Source organism: Drosophila miranda, chromosome XL (genome assembly GCF_003369915.1).
Source record: "Drosophila miranda strain MSH22 chromosome XL, D.miranda_PacBio2.1, whole genome shotgun sequence".
NCBI classification, from domain to species: Eukaryota; Metazoa; Arthropoda; class Insecta; order Diptera; family Drosophilidae; genus Drosophila; species Drosophila miranda.
In genome coordinates this window covers 7,463,736-7,483,213 of record NC_046673.1, presented here as the reverse complement: position 1 = coordinate 7,483,213, position 19,478 = coordinate 7,463,736, and the positions used below count along the sequence as shown (strand labels likewise).

Sequence of the window (19,478 nt, the reverse complement as noted above, 5' to 3'; positions counted from 1 at the left end):
AACAATTTCTAAGTGAGCAGTTTAATGGACCACAGACGCTTCCCAGGCCAAAAATGCAACAGTTTTTCGAGTTTCGAGTGCCCCTATCGAGTTCCCCTTGGGCTGTTTCCCTTTGTGGCTGGTTGCTTGGCTGCTCGGCTGCCTGCTCGTGTGTCAGCTCGCATTAGACTCAGGCTCGGGCTTGGGCTCGGGGAAAGTCCTTCACCGCGACTCCTTCAGCCCGAGAGAACAGTTGGAAAACAAAGGCCAGCTCGCTCATTCTCTTTTGGATTGCTCTTTTTTCTTTGCTTTATTATTACTACACACAATAGACGTCTTAAGACTAGGCACAAAAAAAGTTTTAAAAAATTATTGTTTGGAAAAAAAAAATTTTCTTTTTTTTTTGTTGCTGCTGCTGCTGCCGCTGCGCTGTTGTTGGTCTGCTTCGTATGTACAAAAATCATTTACAAAAATTTACAACATTTTCACTAGTCTAAGTTAATTTAAGTATGTATGTAAAAAAAAAGTATTCTGTTTTCTCTTCACAATTACTGGGGCTGTTCCAAAAGATAGACGAAATCGGCAGATCGGGAAATCGGTTAATACTGTAAACTCTTCAATCGATTTCTGTTTGGAGTCAAAAAATCGACAGTTTTTATATGACAAAATGTATGCTCAGTAGAGCATTCGAAAATATCCTTGAATTTCAAGCAAATACCAACAAAAATCGACCAAGATACTCCCATTCCTCTCTAGATTCCTCTGTAGATATATTTTTTAGTATTTTATGAACATTTTAATACTCCATTGAAACAAATTTAAAGACCATCTCGTTCCGAACCAAAAAATAAAAAAAAACAAAACATTCCGTAACATTTCGTAGGTCTTACTATAGATATCCCCCATGATGTTTAGACAGTTTGTGAGATCCAGCTTAGAGAGGAGCCCTTGGCTAGCTCATCAGACCTCCAGGGCCAGTTCTTCGTCGTCCTCGTCGTTCTCGTAGTGCTCCCGCTCCTGCTCGGCGCCGCTCCTGTGCCTGTGCTCCTCGTCGGCGGGAAGGGGAGAGCATCGCAGCAGCTTGAGGGGGGCTCCCGGGAGATCCTCGACCTCGTTCAGCCGCTCCCGCTCCCGGTCGCGGCGGGGCGGACTGCCCGGATTGAGGGGCGGACTGGGCGTGAGCAGGCGCTGCCGACTGCTGCTGCTGCCCCGCTCGCAGTCCGCCTCGCTGTTGGCGCTCTGGCTGGTGGCCGGCGAACGGTCGCGAGGCGGTATCAGCTGCTGCGGCGGTGGCTGAACAGTGGCCGCTGCTGCCGCGGCGGCCGCATAGTAGCCGCTCAGCATTGGAGCAGCGCCGGGGGGCGGCGGGGGCATCCCGGGTAGCGACATGCCCGGCGGCATACTGGTGGGGTACATGCGGTAGGAGGCGGGCATTGTGGGCTTCTGCAGGGCGGCGGCGGCTGCCGCCTGGCGGTAGTAGATATCGATGGCCGAGGGTGGGGCACCGTGCGGGGACTGGGCGGCAGCGGCCGCCGCATATGGCCAGGCACTCAGATAGGGCGTGGCGCCTCCATACAGCCGCTGGAAGGCCGCGTAGTTTCCAGCCTCCGCCAGCAGTTCCAGGCCCACGGCCGTCTGTCGCTTCCACTTGGTTCTGTAAAGAGAAGAGAACGATGAAAATGGCGATAAAGAAGAGTGGACAAAAAATAGAGGAGGCAAGCAAAGAGCGAGAAGGAGAAGCAAGTCCTCTCCATTAATCATCATGGCCGGAGTACTGCCGAGTCACGGCTCGGAGCACGGAGTCCCGCTCGCATCTCCCGCCGGGGCGCCCGGGCAGTCGGTCGGGTCGGCTCGGTCCTCCCCGACTGTTTATATTTCGCACTTAATTGTTTTGTCATTAATCTTGTGCCAGCCCACCGAAATGGCCCAACAAAAAATAATATCCAAAACTCTAAACCTAAAACAGAAAACGGAAAGCCGAGCCCTAATTGACAGCGTCCCGCCCCGCCCCGCGGCAGAGCTGTTTTCCTTATTTTTCTTCTATTTTTTTGCAAATCCTTTAATTGTTCAAAGGCGCCAGGGCCCTTGACTGCAACTGAAACTAGAATTAGAACCAGGTCGAGCCGGGCCTTCTTTACACTTTTTGCGCATTCATCGCCCAAAGAAAGGAGAGGGAGAGAGCAGCTGTGAAGTGTTCTATCCGGAAAGGGACAGAAGGAGGAGCAGCAGAGGATGTGTTGACTTTGGGATAGGATAATGCGAATATGTTTGTTTTGGTTAACGCGCTCAAGTCGGTCCTTTCCTCAAGGCAAAAAACACCATGCAAAATCACAAAAAATATTAGAAATAATACACTTTTTAATAAGAGTCTCCCTAAAGCTGTGGTACAGCCGTATCTAAACCTTCTTCAACAATTTTCAACGAATGAGAATATATTCTTATGGTGGAACCTCTGAAGAAACCTCCCAGACAGCAGCACTCACATCCGGTTGCGTTTGGCTCCGTCAGGTGCTGTTTTGGGTGCTCTCCATCTACGTCTAAGTACTGCAATAGCCCCCCAGATGTTGTTGTTGTTCATTGAAATAGTGACAAGTCATTGGGCAATAATTAAAACCGAAAATAAAATGCCAAAGCAGACAGAACGTTCGGGTAATAAGGCAGGCAGCAGCCACTGAGAATCGAAAGACTTGGGCAACAAACTTGCACTGAGAGAAAAACGGCAACCGACGGTCGAATATCGACACTACATCGATGACGGCAAAAAAGTAAACAACTCATTTAATAAACAGCCGACGAGATTTAACGACTTGCAGCGCAAAATGCAGCAAATTAAGCAATCAGCATAAAAACACTCCGCACAAAATGGATACCCGACTACTTGAAAACGGGAGGATGGGTATGGGTATGGGTATGGGGATGGAGACGAAGATGAAGATGGGGATGCCGGCAGGATAGGCAGGGGGCTAGGGGTGGACAGTCGCCATTAAAATGATTTTTATTGGAAAAGTGCGCGAAGAAATGGGCGCAACCCATTAAAGGCGCTGATTAGCGACCAGTTGGCCTGAGTGCCGCACTGGCGGCAATCAAGCGGCCGGACAAAGCCTCAAAGGGAGACCGCTTCTACAGAGACCGGCATAGAGAAAGAGGGAGAGACCCACCTGCGATTCTGATACCAGGTTTTCACCTGGCAGTCGCTAAGCTCCAGTTTGTTGGCCAGCTCCATGCGGTCCTGGACGCTGAGGTATTTCTGCCGCTCGAAGGACTTCTCCAGCGTCTGCAGCTGGTGGTCTGTGAAGGCGGTGCGTGCCTTGCGCTGCTTCTTGCTCAGACTGAGGCTCAGGTGGGACGAGGAGTCGCCGTTGGCGGAGCTGCCGTTCTTCAGGCTGTCCTCGCCATCATCGTCTTTGCCACCTGAATGCGTAGAAGAATAATTATTATTAGGTAATGTCTTGGATTAGCTCTGAATGTTCTACAAACAATAAATATATACATCATTTGTGGGATCTATGGGCACAACGTACCCTGCAATTGGTATCTTTTTCCACTCAGATTAGTGTATGGGTTTTCTATTGTTCTTCCCTCCTGCTTCCCCACCCTCATCCCATACTAGTACAAAAAATAGCCCACTCCCGGATCGGACATCTCGGATCCACATATTTGCAATTTTCTGCAACATTTAAGCGCTTTTGAGTTCCTTTTATGACCAACTCACATGCAACAAGAGCAACTGCCACTGCCACTGCCACTGCCACTGGCGCTGGCACTGCCACGCTGCCACAGACCATGTTCGGATGTGGCAACATTGTTGTTGCCGCTCCGGCTGTCCGAATGCCTTTTGCTAATTTGCAATTAAACAGTTTATGAGCACAAATTACAACAACAACAACAACAACAGCCACAAACAATTATCAGCATTACTTTGATGGATGGGATAGTGTACAGTGAACACTGGCGCTGGCAGATACATATGTACGTACAACAGGGGTATGTACATAGACTCCTGCTGGAGGCTTACGAATAGTGCTCGAATGGCAGCTCCTTCAACGGAGCGGGAGCCTTGCTAAGGGGATGGCTTGATCTGCAGAATATGTCCTCTATATGGCATGGATTTCCAAGGGTAGGGGTATTCCCATCCATGCATTTCTCTCAGTGTACGTTTTGGAGTTAGTTCAACTTGAAAATCTGTTGAAATCTTAAATACTTTGTTGAATGTTTCTCTAATAACCTCTCTCAGGTTCAGCCACTCTCCGAAATCTCCGACACACCCCATCTCTGCTCCAGTGGATACTCTGTACTTATCCATCCCCCCACCCCATGGCATGTCTCTCCTCTCCCTCTCTCTCTCTCTATCTATCTGTATCTCTCGCTGTGTTTGGAGTACTCCTCCATTAACGTCCATTCTCAGGTCTCGGAGAAAAGTCGGAGCTGCAAAGCATTTCCGCAATTTCTGTTCCACACTTTGCTGTTGAATGTGGTACTCATATGTTGATAGATAGCGCTTGTGGTGCTCCCTCTACCGGGTGTCTCTCTCCCCCCACCCCACCCCCTTTCGTCGTTCGCATTTGTAATTAAGTGCTTGTGGCTAAACTGTATTAAACATGCTTAAGTGTGCAGCGACGACTTCCTTTTGCGCTATCTGCGCTCTCACTGTCTGCTGCTTCGCTCTCCTTTCGCCCCGGCCTGTGCAATTTTTTATTTTATTTATGCTTGCATTTTAATTGCGCAACATCAACAGCAGCAACTATGAGAAGCAGCAAAAGAGCGTGTAGGAGAGCCGCATAGAGGGGGAGAGAGGGAGAGAGGGAGAGAAACACAGTTGCAATTGGCCTTTTTGCATTTTAATTAAAGGCGATGCACCCTCGTGCTGGCCCTGGCCCTGCCTCTGGCTCCACCGCCTTTGCAGAACTATCGCTCTGTCTTTTGCCTCTCTGCCGTTTTCCTTTCTTTGTTGTTTCGTGGCTAAACGTTTATCAACATTTTGATAATGTTGGCGTTTAGTGCACTGAACAGAGTTGGACACAGACAGAGGTGGTGGGAGAGGGAGAGGGAGAGGCAGAGGCAGAGCTAACCTTATATAACGGTCGCTTGGCTCTCGTGTTGGCTGCATTATAATTTATAACCATAATTTATAGTTATAATGTTGTTATAATGCAGTTGGGTCTATGATTTAACATTTCCTTTCCAGCGCACAGAAAATCCAACGAAAATTGAATGCCCTGCCCCGGAGAGAAGGCCGCACACTCGTATTTCCATGGGTCTATAAATGATGTCTGCCCAGATCGAAAAGAAAGTCTCTTTAAACGATAATTATACAAGCCCAGATGTGAAGAACAATTTTAATATTCAATGAATCTATTAAATACTTGTTTTTCAAAGAGAATAGTCGAAGATAGGATGGAAATGTCTCTCGAAAAGGTTCTTCCATCTTCAGCCTGCAACAGAGACCATTTTCCTAGGGTATCCAACACCCACTGAGGACAGGGCGATGCAAGTCTTTGCATCCCAAGGGAAGAATGCGAGGCAAAAACAAAAGACTTGGGCAACGAACTTGGTTCGTACGTGGCGCACGTGAGCATTTATTTATTAATTTTTTGTTGCTTTCCATTATGTGAATTAAGTGGATTTGCTTTTGTCTTTATCTTTATCTCGGTCTGCTGCTTCTTCTTGTCCGCCTTCAGGGGCTTGGAAGCCAAACAAAGAGTGGCATTCTTGAAATGCCTAAAAATTCGGCCATACGAGTATACTCGCATGAAAGATGATTCCCCAAAATATCAATTTCAATTTGAAATCAATTTTTCGTTTTTTTATTTTGGTTGTGCTGATCCTTGGCACTTGATGGTGGGGCACGGAGGCATTGAGGCGGTAAAAGAAATGTGATTCAAGTGATTTCGCCTGCCCCTCGCCTGTCCGCCTGTTGGCCAGATCGATCAGTGAACAGTTCAGTGGGCAGGCGAGGGAACGGGAACGGGTACCAGCTTTTGGGTCAATTTCAAACGCGGCTATAAGCCAGTGACAACGATCCTTTTGGGCCATACAGAAGACTGAGAACGAGAGCCAGAAGAGCCGAAAGAGCCAGCAGAACAACAGCAACAACTGTCGCTCGCACGCGTCTCAAGTGACACGCGAGTGTTGTGTGGAGAGCTCTGATACCCCCAGACTCAAACACAGGCCCAGAGATATACTCGTACCCTCTCTCCCTCTCTCTCTCTCTCTCTCTCTCTCTCTGGTGGGCTGGTGGGCTTCGATTAAGCCGTTAAAAGCTGCGTTTTGGTTTTGTTTTTGAACGTAGGAAAACAAAGGCATGATGTGGATGAGTATCCCATTTATGAGACACCCTCTTAGGCACAAGAAGAACGAACAAAAGCCTAGAATTGGCCCATCGAAAAAGATTGTAGATTCCTCTAGTATTCGAGATTTTGTTGTTAAATGAACAATCGGATATTAGAACTTCTAAAATAAATATTTACTCTCGAATACTCAATTATTCTTCTTGAACTTCAATCGTTAGTCCCTAAGTTGCCGGTAATACTTTATTCCGGATGTTCGAAATGTTCGAAACGCATGGGGTATCAAAAGGTTCGGGCTTTCTTTCATATTTTGTTCCGAAGCCGAAGTCGCTCCGCGTGGGCCCTGCACAGCTGTGAGAAAGAGAGAGAATCAGAGCCTAACCTAACTGTCAATGGGTTTGTGTGTGTGTGTGTGTGTGCGTGTGTGTGTGTGGGTTGTGCTGTTGTCGTCCCGCCAGCAGATTAAAGTTAATTTTTATTTCTCGATTTTTATTTTTATTTATTTGAGGGATTTTCGTTTGTTTTCTTATTTTCTTTTTCGTTTGGCTTGTGTCTCAAATCAAAGCAATTTCGGTTTCGGAAAAATTGACAGCGGGATGTCAAAACAGAAGGGGGTCGGTCGGATCGGGTCGTTGGTCTGCGTTGCAGTGGCTTGATGAACGAGCGGATTCTTTGATTTAAGCTGCGCTTTCTGGCTATAATTTAATTTGTTAATTGATTTTGGCACAAGTCAAACAGACAGACACGCAGACCACAACACAACTGTGAAAATTGTCCGTGAAATTGCAGCAAATTATTGAGTATGAAAGAAAAGATGGAAGAGATACTGAAACAAATCAAGGAACTAAATACAACTTAACCTACATACATACTGCATACATATACAAGTCAATTACTATATATTAAGCCAAAGAAGCACTTAATTGAACTCGGTTTCGAGGCTTTCCCTCTGATAAAATTGGTTATTCTTTTGGGAAAAGATGTGCAAGTACTTCTGAGCAAAACTACGGATAAGCAGATGCTGAAAATATAGAGGTATAGACGCAGACGGGAGAGGACTGCGAATGGACACACGGAAGACAAGGCCTCTTAAGTCGACCATCGTTAGAAAGAAAGACCATCTGTTCATATAGATATGTGTGTTGGCCTTATCTCAACATTCAAGGTCTACACAAACATATTTTAGGGCATACTTCTTAAAGACTTGTTTAGTTCATTTTAGAAAAATTTACCACTTGAGAATACCTCACTATATTCTATGTGGAATCTACAAAATGTCTCCGTTCATAACTCCCAACAGTCTCTCTCTCTCTCTCTCTCTCTATCTCTTATATAGCCCCACAGAATCAATGGAAAAAAATCAATTGCAAACGCACGATTACGACTATTTAATAGTAATTTGTCATAATTTGCATAACGTTTAAAAGCACTTAACAAGTAAACAAATAAAAGCGAGAATACTAAATAAAAACAAAACCGAAACTAGCAACAAAATCAATTAAATTTTTGCATGCAATGGGAACAAATCAGGGGAGGAGAAGAGGGTATTGCCGTTGACAGTTTTGACTGGGAAATTATACGGGTATATACGAAACGAAAAGTGTGCACTTTGTTAATCTGCTCGAGAGACCTGGCCGGCCGTCGACTCGCGGGCCACAGACACCTGCTTGTGCCTCTGCCCCAGCCCCAGCCCCAGCCCCAGCCCCATCCCCAGCCCCTGGCCCAGCCTCAGCTCTATATTTATATCTATCCCTCCTCCAGCCCCTACACTCCACTTCTCGGCTGCCACTTGACTGGGCTGAGCGAGAGGCTTCCACTATCAGGCCAACATTTTCCCATTTCGATTCAGGCCCGGAGCTGCTGCCGCCGCTAACCGCATGCCACACAGTTCACAGTGGTTTCTGTTGCAGTTGTTGTTGTTGCAGCTATCTTACTTATTAGCCAACAACAGCCAGAACTGTTAGCGGCTTCACGCTGCACTCAATAGTAGGTCTCAGGCACTTGAACATGCATCCATACACACAAAATCTCAACTGGATGGCATGAATTGTTTTCCAATAACATTGGGAACCTATTGGGTACTTTCCTAATCATCTACCATTGTTGGATGATATGATAAATAGCAGATAGATGGCTAAAACATCATTGCTGTTGAGGACATTTTCTCTCAAAAGATTCCCTTGGGAGATATGAATAATTTTCTTTTTCTTGAGTATTAAAACATAGAAGATCTGAAGTTTCGAATGCCCCATTAATTGGGGATTCAATTTGAATTAGTGGTGGTCATCTACATTTTTCTTTTGATTCCTAAATAAGTCTTCCTAATTTCTAAAAATGTGAATAATCCCTACATAATTTCACAATTCCAATGCTATGTTATCTATGTTTTGCCATGTTTTTTTGTTATCCTCATATCCTAATCAAATATGTACAACACCAGCATTTACTGCTCACCAAATATTGCATATAGGATATTTTTCGAATATTTCCTCAATATTCCCTACTTATTCCTATTCCGTCCCTCATTCCGGTTCGGTTCGTTTTCCCAGTTCGATTTCGTTGACTAAGAATATAGTAATTATAATTTATGTATGCGTATACTTCACTTGAGCTCGATAGATATACATAATATTAACCAAGTAAATGAATAAACTTTATAGATCTGAAATATGTATACTTTTCTAATCTATAATTACTAAAAATTACACTGACTGCAAATAAATAAATCCTTTCCTTCCTCAGAACTCTATAAGTATATCTACAGCTAAATTCTCTATCGCCACAGATGTATCTCTATTGACCTGTATCGCTATTGTCTTGGAATATGCATTCCGATTTCGATTTCGATACCGATTCCGATTTCTCACTTACCACAATCGTCGCTATCGCTATCGTCGATGGTGCTGGCCTGGTCGCCGCTGATGCTGCTTCCCGCTCCTCCAAGCATCATTCCGCTTCCACTCCCATTATTATTATTATTATTATTATTATTATTGTTGTTGTTGTTGCTGTTAGAACTATTGTTGTTGTTGTTGTTGTTATTGTTGTTGGAGCTGCTGTTGTTATTGTTGTTTCCAATTTGTTGCAACATCAACGGGGACCGTGATCGCTCATCGTGATGGGGATGAGCCGCATGGTGGAGATGCTGATTGTGATGTGGCTCCAGATGGACTCCCGCTCCCACTGCCACTCCATGCCGGTGCAGGGCCTCCAGTCGTTCCCGCTCTAGCTGCTGCTGGAGGTGGTGCGGATGCGGATGTTGCTGCTGCTGCTGTTGCTGTTGCTGTTGCTGTTGCTGCTGTTGCTGCTGTTGGAGCACGGCGTAGTGGGAGGGCGGAAAGTGGGCCAGTAGATGGGGCGCCATCTGATGGTGGTAGCCCAGTGCGGGATTCGCTGGCGGGGAGTGGCGCTCTCTGAAGTGTTCTCGCTCCCGCTCCCTCTCCCGCTCCCGTTCCCTTTCCCGCTCGAAGCGCAGGAGCTGCTGCTGTTGCACAATGTACTGCTGGAGGGCGGCTTGCTGATGCTGTTGCTGCTGCTGCTGGTGATGATGATGGGCGGCCACCGCTGCAGCAGCCTGCTCCCGTTCCCGGTCCCGCTCCCGCTCCCTCTCCCTGCCGTAGCAATCGGTGTCATGCCCCGAGGAGGCCGCTGCCATCGCAGCTGCCGCCGCCGCCGCTGCAGCAGCAGCGGCAGCCGCACTCCCAGCCAGAATGTCCGTGATCATGAAGCGGGAGCGCGTCGCCTGCGTGGTGGTGGTGCTGGTGGCATTGGGGCTAGTGGTGGCAATGGCCACGGCGCCACCTCCGGGCGGTGAATCGCGCGGCATGCCGCCGCCGACGGCAATGGCCGGACTGGGTGCTGTGCCAACGGGAGCTGCCGTTGCTGCGGACATTTCCGGTGGCATTGTGGTCATGTGTGTGTCTGCTCGCCCTGCTCCCTGTTCCCTGCTGCCTGCTGCCTGCTCTCCCCCGCGCGCGCACACACTGCTCACTTTGTGGGGCACAACAACAAAAAAATACTATGTATCACACGCGCGTTTTCTTTCGAGTCAACTTTCAATGATTGTTGGGGCACCAAACTGGGCTTTCGTCTCTGCCACTCGATTACTGTTAATACCACGAGTGTGTAATTTACTGTTACTGTTGTTGCTGCTGCCACTTCTGAAGTCGTAACTTGTCGTCTGCCTTGTCTGCTTGTCTGCCGCGAACCAGAGCCGGTGTGGACAACCGCTCGCCTGTGGATTTCGACCGAAACTGAAGCACGGACCCGGCTCAGTCACTCCACCAGGCCCGGCCCGGACCGGTGGCAGCAGCAGCTGGCTTTCGGCGGCCGGCAGAAACCAGTTGTTGAGCCAGCCTCGGCCGCTCAGCCGCTCGGCCGCTCGCTCGCTCGAGCCACTCAGAGGTGCGCCGCCACCTGTCGTCGTCCCGCTCGCACTTGAGCACTCGAGCACTTGAGCACTGGGCCTGGCCAAGCGGGCTCTTAGCGTGGTGAGTTCCGCTGACAGTGCGCGCGCTCTCTGCTCTCTGCTCTCGTTCTCTCTCGCCGACGGTTGTGTGTGGCTGGCTGGGCGCTCTCCTTCCTTCTGTGTCTATTGCCCGCATTTATTGGTCGTAATTGGCGGCAATTGACATTCATTAGGCTTCAATCAGCAGCAGCGTAGTTGTGTCTCTGTCGCGTGTGTCTGTCTCTCTGTCTCTCCATCTCTGTGTCTCTTTCGTGGTGAGTTTTCGCCTGGCAATGGCCGCGGACCGCGGACCACGGACCAGATATAACGGTTACTTTTATGGCTCCAGGGCGGACGGCGTTTATTCATTAAAATATTCGATCCTAGGACTGGCGCTGGTGGTAATTGTTTTTGGGTTTACCCGCAAAAATTATTTGATTATTAATTTTTTTTGATAATATTTCAATTTGAAATTTGCTTGGTTTTTAAAAGTTTCTTCATGATTTATTCTCAGTAAAATTCACTTTACATTGCAGCTGAATACAAAAATAAATGGTATTATTTAAGCGAAGTTTTTTCAGTGTAAAAAAAAATTCAGGGGCTGTTTCCCCACAACATCCCCATCTGATGTACAGCTATCGATGGCTTGATCCTCAATCTTCAGCAAATGCATTCTGCCGCCATCCATAAACTTTTTATAGCAGCTGCGTGAACTCAACACTTTTATGGCTGGCGGGGGCCCCGTCGCTCTTCTCTAGCTGTTGTTGTTGTTGCTGTCTCTGACGGACAGACAGACAGCAAGATGGATGGATGGATGGATGGATGGGAAGTGGGATGCTGTCAACCCTATTTCTCCAGGCAATATCTGGCCAGTGCCAGGCCACGCCCCCTGAAACTGGTTCACTGTCATGCACACACACACACGCGGAGAGAGAGACATGCACACAATCAGAAAGAGATATACGGGACATGGTGGCAGAGCATAAATATATCTGACTCGCTCTTGCCCAAGACATTGTCTTGCCAAAATCGCCTGATATTTTGTCTCTCTCTCCCTGTCTCTCTCTCTCTCTCTGTCTTTCTAATTGTGGTTGTTGGTGTTTGTCTTTTGTTATTTTAGCGCTTGTTAACACTTTTTGTGTGGCATTTAAACAGTAAATTGGCAGCAGTTAAATGATGCCCGCTCTTCTCGCCCGCTCTCTTTCTATCCCCAGGCCCAAGCTGTCTCCCTCTAAGTGTGATAGTGTGTGTGTGTGTGTGTGTGTTTTGCCTTCCTGCTACTTCTGCTCCTTCGTCCTCTGTTGTATCGATGTCAATTTGCTGCCTAATGTGCAAGTGAATGACTCTCAGGCCTGGCAACTAGTTTATGGCTGCTCTGCTGCCCGGGCCAAGTGGTTCGATGGGGAGGGGGAGGCGGCTCCGTTGTGGAGGCCAGCCCCTGGCGCCTGGAGGCGGGTGCCTCGACCGCTGTTGCTGCTGCTGCTGCTGCATGTTGCTGCTCTTAAAAATGGCTTCATTACAAAGACAATGACAGCAATTGTCTGAAATTATTTGTTGCTGCTCAAGTCCTGCCACCCCTACCGCTCCCCCTCCCTAGTGGTGGCAAGTTCCTGTTTCAATGGCCATCGAAAATAGTTCCTGGAATGATCCGCTAACAATCTATCTACAGCTTTTATGAGCTGGCTAACAATGTGAGAATCGATCAAGGGGGGACGTGACGCGAAGCGGAAGGGTATTCATAAGGAAAAATGTCCCTCTTCCTCAGTTCATGTGGAGTGGGATGCTCTCTAAATATTTCAAAATCAAGGAGGTAATAAAAATGTTCGCCAAAAGGTCCACCATGCCAAAAAATAAAATCATTAAAAATAAATAAAAACCGATTTCTATAACATAACTCTGTCCCGATTTTATTTTCTTAATTTATTAAAGGCTAACTTATTTAATCAATGAAAGTATGATATTATATTTATATAATAATAACATAATGCAAATTATAATTACAATAATTGCATAAATCTGATGTGAATATCTTTCCAAATCGGCAAGAGTTTTTCGTATAGTAATTATTTTCTCCTATAATAAAAATTATTCTTGATAAATGGTATTCCACAGAGTTTATCCAAAATATCAAACCATATAAAAAATAAATCCAAATAGCCAGAGAAATTCCCCCCGGGGATGGATAATGGAATAACTAGGAATATAAGCACTCAATATTTAATTTATTCGTACAAAAAATTGTATATATATACTCCCCAAGCGATTCACAGAGTTTTTTCAATTTTTTTAGGCGAATTTTAATTATTTTTTTAACATAAGGCCAGAATGGAAGAAATGCATTATATAATATTAATATTTATGATGTGAAGGCCGTTCATTAAGTCATAGAATACACATTCAATTATCCTTTTTAGATCATATTAAGATCACAATTTTTAGTGCACCTTGCTTATGATATGACAGATGGAACTTACGAGGAAAAAAATCAATCGAAATTCCTTAAATATACATAAGTATTCCATGCATTTTAATTATTTTGCAATCGATTGATGTTCCAAAAAATTCAAAATAATTTCCTAATTATTTCAAAAATATTCCATCTTCCCTACACATGTAGTTATGCTTGGATATCTCTGTTTCTGAGGGTTTAAAACACCGCCGGCTTTAGTACATCATTAATTAGATTCCCATAAAAATGTGACAACAATTTGTCTTGCAAGCTCCCGCCTTCCCTGCTTCCTTCCTGCCTTACAACTGCCTGCTAATGAGGCAGCTTGACTTTCGCCCCTTGGACACGAATTTTCCAGCTGGGGCCGCCATTTTGTTGAAGCGATACTAACTCCACTAACTAACGGCACTGGCTGCTCACCCAATGCAGCCCCCCATCCCCAAGGCAAAGCGAGAGATATTACACAGCACAGTGAAAATAAGTTAATTAAAGATGAGATGGAAGCGAGAGAGGAAAAAGAATTGCGATTGAAACGAAACTAAAATGCTCTTATAGGGGAAGGAAATCCATTCATTAAAGACTCAATCCATCTTGAATCAGACGTATTATGATATATGGACTCGTATGTGGTTTATGGAGAGAAGGTAGAACAGAGTGGAGAAACATTTCAAAGTGAGACTCGGCTTAAAGACAACAAAGATTGATAGAGACTCATTTAATCAACTTAAAGGAAAATAATATCCCAGATATTGTATTCTTATTAGAAATATTTTAAAAATTTATCTAAAATATCCCCACCATGGAACCGCTTGGGACTTGAACGAAAACAAGAATAAAATCAAAGTCTGGGTGTATTTTATTTGATTTAATTTTCGGACGAATCGGCAAAGATTTCCATGCTGAAAGAGTAACCAAAAACACATCATAGGAATCATGGGAATCATGGGAGTACCACATTTTGAAGGCAATTACTCAAGTGAAAGCATAGTTCGGTTGGAACAGACAGCTACGATAGATCAAGAGACCCACTAAACCCATTCGTATTTCGTGGAGTGTATTTCACCTTTCTCGCCACTCGACGGCCCGTTCATCAGCCACACGAAATTATTTAAAAAGACATTAAAAATGACAAATACACAGTTGGCTGGAGGTGAGGCTAGGGGGGGAGCTGGAGGGGGAGCTGGAGCGGTAAGGTGCGAGTGTTTTTCCCAAGCAATGAATGGCTTTGGGAGCAGCAACTTGCGACCTGGGACCAGCGACTCTCATTAAAAGTGGCTACAAAATGACCAACTGACCATTAATGTGGCACTCTCTACCCCACACCCACACCCCCAACCCCACCCCCGTCCTCCTTTGTGAGGTCTCAGCACCCTCGAATGGGAGCTGCGTGTAAATTTCAGAGTGACGCCCTGGAAAGTAATTTTAATTAGCCATTGCCACTCGCCAAAACAGACAATCGTGCCACCAGCCACCACCAACCAACCAACCACCCACTGGCCTCGACGGGAATGAGTGGGTGGGTGGATGGGTGTCACAGTATGGTGGGAGGCGAGCAAACAACCCCCTGGGGATGAGCTTAAGTGCCTGAGGATGAGAGTCTCTTTCCCTCTCCGTCCGACCCATCTCCCTGTGTGCGTATCCTGTGTTTGGCTTTTTGAAGGTGTCGTAATTGCACTCAGCTCACTTGATTCTCGATAAAAGCGGAACACAGGGAATTCAGATTCAGATTCGGATTCCGAATGCAAACAAATTAAAAAGCACTTAACGATGGAACGAGGGGAGTCGCCAGAGCAGAGGCAGGAGGCAAGGGCAGAGCCTGAGGAAAAAGAACGGATGAGGAGGAGGAGGAGAGGCACAGCCAAGATCTTCCCTGGACTGGACTCCTTCTAGGCGCCATTCCTTGCCACTGTCTGTGTGAGATCATTTAGCAGTGGCAGTGGCAGGGGCAGGCGCGGTGGAGCACCCTGGCGGATCGGCGGATCAGTGGATCAGTCGTAAATTCTCAAATCTGACCCTGGCGTGTGGCGTCAGTCAAAGCGGATTCAAATTGCCCAAAAGAGTTTAACATCCTGTTGGCGGCTCTCGGCTCTCCTCTACCTGGATTTCCTCGGTCTTAATTGAGGTTTAACACAACATTTACCGCTTTTCGCTAATCGCCTTGAAGCTGCCGACTGCCGACCGTCGACTGTCGATGCCACTCTCTTGATGCACCCTGGTTCGAAGGCAATTCAAATTCAAGCTCCATTTCAATCCGAGTGTTAATCAGTCTCTGTTTTCGATCACAAAAGGACAACAAGACTTCAGTGAAAGGTGTCGGAAAGCATTTCAGAGACTGATCGGACAAGTACTCAGATATATTCTGGTCTAAAAACTCGAATATATCTGAAGAGACACCCAATAAATGCTTATGATAATGCAGTGCGGTTGGTCCTTAATGTGTATCTTTCAGATCTATAGGATTCCTGCAATAAATGTAGACTTTTGCGCCAGTGTGCCCCCATCGGGGTGTGGCCCTCAGGTATGGAATGAGGCATGGGGCATGGGGCATGGGACCTCTCTAGTAGGTACAGACTACGGACGTCCCCTTTTCATTCATAAAAATTGTGTCTGCTTGCGGGGCTTTGTTTTGTTTTTATTTTGATTATGCGGCTTAATAACAACACGTCATGTCATTTCATTTCATTTCATTTCGGGGCCTGCCCGGCCCCCTCCTCCAGATATGGCCGGAGACCGCGGCCCTGATGATTCCACCGATCTCCGATCTCTGATCTCATTGAGAAATGATTCTCGACGTTTGTTCATCACGCAATGTCGCGTCCGCGCTTAAGACACGGACAAAAAAAAAGAGAACCCACTCGCGGCCCTTTTCATCAGTCATCCTTCGAATTTGTTTGCGGCATTTATATTTAATAATATTGACGATTGACCATAATATCGACCCTCGTTAGGTGCCCCAGAAACACATACATGTGTGGATATTTTTTAAGAACTGCCTGGAACATAAATTACGGAAATATTCGAGCGGGTAGAGGGGTCCCGGGGATCGTATTGGGATACTCGTTGATACTGGTATCTTTGAGACGATATTTTTGAGAAGAGATGAGAAGTTTTGATGGAATCCTTACCTACTGAATGGCATTCATAGCCATTCAATTCAATTTTCAAATAGCTCATCAATAATTTCCTTGTTTTTGTCTTAAAATAGTGGTTTTTAGGATATTTTTGGGATTTAATTTAAACTAAATTAATTAAAAATAACTAATCTAAAGTAGAATATTTATGGATAGGATATTTTAATCATTAAAATTGTATTCAAATTTCAAGCCCTCGAATCCATCTTTCCATATCCTGGCTATACATACACATTTTACAAGAAGCTATTGGCTTTCAGGGAACATTTACAGCAGATTTGATAGTTTTCAAATAATCAAAACAATTTTAATTCCTAAATTTTAATTTCAAAAAATAAAAAAAAAATGTTTGAAAAGCGTAATGCCACAGCAGAAAACAAGAAAATCAACAATTCAACAATGAAGGATATCCACAGAGGAACTACCCCCGAACCGGATTCCCCCCGGCGGATTCCCCTCTATGCTAATCCTCTTCCGATTTTTTCAACTGATTTTCACTGATCTTCTCCTGGCGGCTGGCGGCTGGCGGCTGGCTGGTTTTGGAATAGCTTCGGTCCGCTCCAGTTTCATTTGAAAATCGAAGGGCCCCCAACCCCAGCCGCAGACCCCAGAGATGGTTAAACCTGTGCTCCGAATGATATATGCTCACATCGAGGCGATTAGGCGTTATCGCCTGTTATATATCATGATGACCGGCCGAACAAAGGCCGCCCAGGCCCGTGACAAAATCGTACAAAAAGAGCCCACAAATAAAATCAAAATCAGAGATCAAGGGCGTGAGGAGAGGATAGAGGAGAGAAGAGACAAAAACAAAAGCAACAAAAACCGAAACAGAAACAGAAAAGTTTTCACCGCATTTCTTATCAGGCGAGGGTGGGGTGGGGGTAAGTTTTATGTTAATTTCTATAGACTATATGCATAAAAGAAGAAGAAGAAAAAAACCGAACCGAACTGAAACAAAAATCGAGACACAAATCGAAAGGCAAACGAAAGACCAGCGAAGAGTGAGACTGAAAATCAAATTAAATCAGTTTAAATATGGCATAAAATAAGAGTACAAAATCATGTTTGTTTAAAAGGCCAACACACACACGCACGCACACAGAGACAGAGAGAGGGAGAGGGAGAGTATTAGTGGGATAGAGTTAGTATCTAAAATCGAATTTATCTGCCGCACAATTTGTGAAATTAATTTACTCGCCTCTCGAATCGAGCTCCACTTTAGTGCTTGTCAAACTGTGCTAATTATGAGTACCCCTACTCCTCCGCAATAACATTGATATTTTTTTGATTGTCAGTTTTTGCAGATAAGTTAAAAGTCCTGGCTGGCTGGCTGGCAGAGAGGTTGCCGTGCATAAATCGCAGCTCTATCAAAATCTTATCGCCAAAACACATCAAAAGTCAAAAGTTTTCCTCTCAACAACCCACAACAACAACAGAGCAGCCAACAACCACAAACAATCGAGAATCGCCATTTGGCGTTGACAATATTTTTCATGCTAAGAGACTTTTAAGCTGTCAACGCGCGGCGCTCATAAAAATCGACCACCAACTGGGACGGACCAGACGGCCGGACCGACCGTCTGGGCGGTGCACCGCGACCAGCGACTAGAGGACCAGTGCATGGACCCATGGACCAGCCAGGGCTCAGACAAACAGAATCGAATCGAATCGAATCGAGACTGGGACTGCGACTTCGACTGCGACAGACAGACACTTTGGAGGCCTCTCGGCGTGGAGCTTGCATTTTTAGGTTGCCCAACAGCGTCAAACTGTCTGGCAATTGTTTTATGCATTTAATGGGCTCCGCGATGTGGCAGGAGAAGGGGCACACATATTGCCGATTGTGGGGTGGGATCAGTCTGAATGGAATGCGGCAGGGAGGGGGACTTGGCTTAAAGGCGGCCTAGCTGTATGCCGGATTGTTATAGACATCATTTTTCAACATATTGTACCGTCCAATCAACGCAAAACTCAAGACAATTCGTGGCTCAAAAACCACTTGAAAACTTAAAAACTGTTTTCACAGTTCAAAATAATATACTATTCTCCCTGTTCAATAAGTTTTGCGGTTCGATAAGAGACGGCGTTACGACTAGCCAAATTTTTTTTTATTTTGTTGGTGGAGATTATTATTATTATTATTAAATAATGCTAATAGCTAGTTAAAACTAAATATTAACAGAAGTTGGAGCTATAGCTACTGAGGCCTTAAGCTCTAGGGTAATTGGGTCAGATTTTATACATATATACAAAGATGTTGGGATGAGTATTTATTTACAGTATGTTCGGTTATATATTGTGGAGGATATTTGCGGTTTGTAGGAATTTGAGGATAATTTTGGAATTTGAGTTGGTGGGGTTTGCGATAAGTTGCATGGGGTCGTTGTTATTGAATGATAGGGACCATTGTGGTAAGAGTGAGGGACAGGTGTATAGTGTGTGTCGTAAGTCTATGTTCGCGTTGTGGCACAATGGACATGTGTTGGGCAATGTTTTGTCAATGTAGTGGGCGTTGGTCTGCTTGGTGTGGCCCAGTCTCAGTCTATTAAATATGACCTGGTGCCTTCTATGGTGGAGATAAAAGATGTTATATGAACGTATGTGAAGTTTTATTTCAATCTGTCAATTAATTATTTTAAAAAAAATCATTTAGTTCAAAGAACTTTTTTACAATGTAAACGATCAAATATCGTGCAGTGATTGATTATTTTTTTTGGAAGGTTTAAAAGCAAAGGAAATTTATGAACGAATATCAAAAGTGTATAAGGACTCTTCGCCTTCAATTAATTTAATTAAACTAATTTAAACGTGGTCGTACGAGCCTTGAAGACGATCCACAACACCAGAATTGATAGAAAAAATATATGATATCGTATTGGAAAATCTTCAAGTGACTGAAAGAGATTTATTAGAAGCCCTAGACATGTCAATAAATGTATATTTTCCAAGTCTATATCCAATTTTAGTGGTCCGACTTATTAATCATTTTTCCGCGTTATATTCCGAATCGCCAGATCCGAAGTCTTCGAACGTCCCCGCGGTTTCTTTTGCTTTTTTGAAGCTAAACTCCTCCTATTTGTATGCGCTCTTTATATAAACATTCTGGCTTTATAGAGGTAAATGACAGATCCTTACTCTGTTGAGTATATGCTCCAAACTTCGGACTTCAGGACTATCTGCCT

At 45.1% G+C, this 19,478-nt stretch overlaps 1 protein-coding gene across 1 annotated transcript; it reads right to left on the bottom strand.

The window, feature by feature from the left end:
• Positions 1 to 258: 258 nt before the first annotated feature.
• On the bottom strand, positions 259 to 10,596 carry LOC108165019 (homeobox protein B-H2). Its single transcript, XM_017301056.2, has 3 exons — positions 9,138 to 10,596; positions 3,138 to 3,390; positions 259 to 1,633 (listed from the first exon to the last, which is right to left on the bottom strand). Exons 1-3 carry the CDS (start codon positions 10,177 to 10,179, stop codon positions 940 to 942), a joined length of 1,989 nt encoding a protein of 662 aa, XP_017156545.1. The 5' UTR covers positions 10,180 to 10,596; the 3' UTR covers positions 259 to 939.
• Between the last annotated feature and the right edge of the window lie 8,882 nt (positions 10,597 to 19,478).

What these genes read in the sequence shown, in the direction of transcription:
- LOC108165019 (XM_017301056.2), bottom strand. Translation starts at nt 10,179, where the DNA reads ATGACCACAATGCCACCGGAAATGTCCGCAGCAACGGCAGCTCCCGTT. An exon ending in TAGCGATAGCGACGATTGTG is followed by an intron (nt 3,391 to 9,137) that starts GTAAGTGAGAAA and finishes CTACGCATTCAG; the next exon opens with GTGGCAAAGACGATGATGGC. An exon ending in ACCTGGTATCAGAATCGCAG is followed by an intron (nt 1,634 to 3,137) that starts GTGGGTCTCTCC and finishes TTCTCTTTACAG; the next exon opens with AACCAAGTGGAAGCGACAGA.